The sequence below is a fragment of the Morus notabilis genome, unplaced genomic scaffold (genome assembly GCF_000414095.1).
Source record: "Morus notabilis unplaced genomic scaffold, ASM41409v2 Scaffold2750, whole genome shotgun sequence".
In the NCBI taxonomy this organism is placed as follows: Eukaryota; Viridiplantae; Streptophyta; class Magnoliopsida; order Rosales; family Moraceae; genus Morus; species Morus notabilis.
Window position 1 is genome coordinate 5,041 of NW_010363759.1, and position 2,689 is coordinate 7,729.

Here is a 2,689-nt window from a genome sequence, read left to right on the forward strand (position 1 = left end):
GAAGAGTAGGGGTGGGGGGGGAGTGGTAGTCGGAGAAGAGTGGGGGGACAGTCGGGGAAAGAAAAATGGAAACGAAAATGATGCTTAATCGTTTTCAATTTTGCTGATTTTTAGGAATAAGTAAAAAAACGTTTTCAATTTTTATCTTTTAGAAAATGGGGTGCCAAACACATTTGTGAGAGCATTTTTATTTTTTTGTTCTTGAAAAACGTGAAAATGTTTTTGGAAATGATTCCAAACAGCCACGTTATGTACCCTCTCTTCTTCTTCTTTTTTATTTTTATTTTTGGGAGTGAGTATTGCTTAAACTTTAGAGGTAAACTAGTTTTGTGTTGCTGCGTTGTTGCGGGAAAAATTTTCATTGTATTGGAAAGTCAAAATATTTTTTGGTGCAATATTAATTTATATATATATAGGAATGGTTTTTAGTCTGGCACCTATAAAAATGCCTGACTGATCCGTTTAGTAATTGTGACCATTGGATTGAAATTTAGACGGTGTAGATGAATGTTTGTTTCTCACATCTCCCTTTCTCAAACACACAAACACTCTCAAATCCACTTCTCCTCGACCTCCCTCGACCTTTCTCGAGCTCCATCGACCTCTTCTACAGCCACCTCGCCACCGGCGACTTCCGACAGGCGGACGAGGCCGCGTCTCGACAACTCACACAACCAAACCCACTTCTCTCTCCTCCATCCTCACATTTCATCTCTCCTCAAACACCACCACTTCATCCTCTTTCTCCGCCGCTGCTTCCTCGGCCGCCTCCGCAGGTAGGTATCTTGTTGTAATTTATAATAATAATTCTTATTCTTATTGTTGAGAAAGAAGTAAGATTCTTTTTGCACGGATTTTTTTTTCTTTTGGGGATTTTGATTTGATTTTTAAGGGGCTAGGGTTTGCTTATTTTTCTTGATTTTCTCATCTAGGGTTCGTGATTTTGAGGGCATTTGTGCGAAAGATTTCTGAGTTCTGTCTTGTGAAGTCGTTGCGAGCACTGTTTTGATCTGATTTCTTCTTCTGGGCAGTGAAAATTTGTGATTTTGCAAGTATTCTTTGTTGGGGAAATTGATGCTATAATCTAGTTGGGTGTCAGGGTTTTTTCAATTATAGTTCTTCTCTACGGACGTTGAGGGCTTCCCACAACTAAAGGAAGTTTTTTGCTATCTGGGCATTAGGAAAAAGGAAAAAACAAAAATTAATGTTTCATTCTCAGGGTTCTTCAAAATAAACTTGTAGTCTTCTTGCAGTCACTTGTGGGAAAGTCTTTGAATCCAAATGCAAAAAGGATGTGCCGGAGAATCGGACGCTGTATCCTTTCCCGGCGTTGATAGGGAGGGGATACGACATCTCAACAGATCTACGGCTCAAGTACTGCAAAGGAGGAGACTCCTCTGATTCGCGTTTGATCGAGATTGATGAAGACGATGGCCGTGAAATCGTTTTGCCCAGTGGAATTACAATCTCGAATGTTTCTAAATCCATCCAATGCGATAAAGGCGAGCGAACGCGGTTTAGGTCCGATGTTCTCTCTTTCCAACAGGTATTTCTTCTTCAAGTTTTGTTGTCGTTTATTCTTAATGATGATTTCTTAATCTCTCACCATAACTCATAAGAGATCACTTTCTCCTGCAAATTAGCATGCTTTCTCATGCATATGAACTATGAAGTTGGGAATATGTTACTTGTCGTTTTATTTTCTCCTTTGCCACTCATATGCATTCTTATGCATGAGAAGTCTGAAGGATCTAGTTGTGATTTTTTTTTAATGAAAAACCATTTGAACAACAACAAACTTGTAGGCGGAATTTCAAAAATTTTAACATATCCATTTAATTTCAAATGAAATGCAAACCACAACGAGAGATACATGCATGATATATGTTTATAGACAAAGGAATAAAATGACAATCATACCTTTGTGATGATTGAATCAAATATGACCGCAAGGATCTTGTCTCACTATCTCACGTTCCGAGATGGAGAATTGCCGTGAAACAAGATCGTTGATATACCGATACGATCACACCAAAAACCACTCGTTGATTCAAGACTATGACTCTAAGTGTTTTGGGATGAGAGAGTGGGCTCTTTTCAAAAAAAACTAAGGAAACAATTTTTCCTTCTATTTTGTCTCAAAATTTCGGCCACCCTTAGGAGAGAAAAGTGTGAGATTTTTTCTTCTCTTAAAAAACTCATAGCTAGGGTTTTCAATAAAATCCTTTTATAGGAGGAAATTCAAAAACTCAAACCCTAGATGGGATTTTCGAATATCCCCTTCTCTCTAGGATCAAAATCCGAAATTCCCCATATGGATAAGGATTTCTGAATTTTCCTTCTCTCTTTTGGAGCAAAATTTGAATTCCCCATATGGCAAGGGATTTCTGAATTTTCCAAAATAAAATCAACTTTCTCTCTCCTTTAGTTGCCAAATAAAATCATGTTTAAATTTTATTTTGAATTTTAAATTAATCACTATTAATTTCAAAATTCAAATTCATTCCTTTTATTTTTCAATTATCAAATAAATGAAAAATAACACAATGAATTTTTTAAACATAATTATATAACAAAATATCAATTTCTATTTTCCTACTTATTAGAGCTAGCCTTGAGACCGAATAGACCCACATGAAGAAAGCTATGGAATTACAATACTCGACTAACTTATCCCGATAAGTTATCG

General features: G+C 36.7%; 1 protein-coding gene across 1 annotated transcript in view; it reads left to right on the top strand.

Annotated features, from left to right (window-relative positions):
* The window catches only part of LOC21411513, a gene marked incomplete at its 5' end in the record, with an annotated part of 5,431 nt that extends 3,778 nt beyond the window's left edge, over window positions 1-1,653 (top strand). The window contains 2 exons of the mRNA XM_024170032.1: window positions 495-776; window positions 1,254-1,653. Of these exons, the coding sequence (XP_024025800.1) occupies window positions 495-776; window positions 1,254-1,618 (647 nt within the window). The remainder of the gene's footprint in view (window positions 1-494; window positions 777-1,253) is intronic.
* Window positions 1,654-2,689: the final 1,036 nt, after the last annotated feature.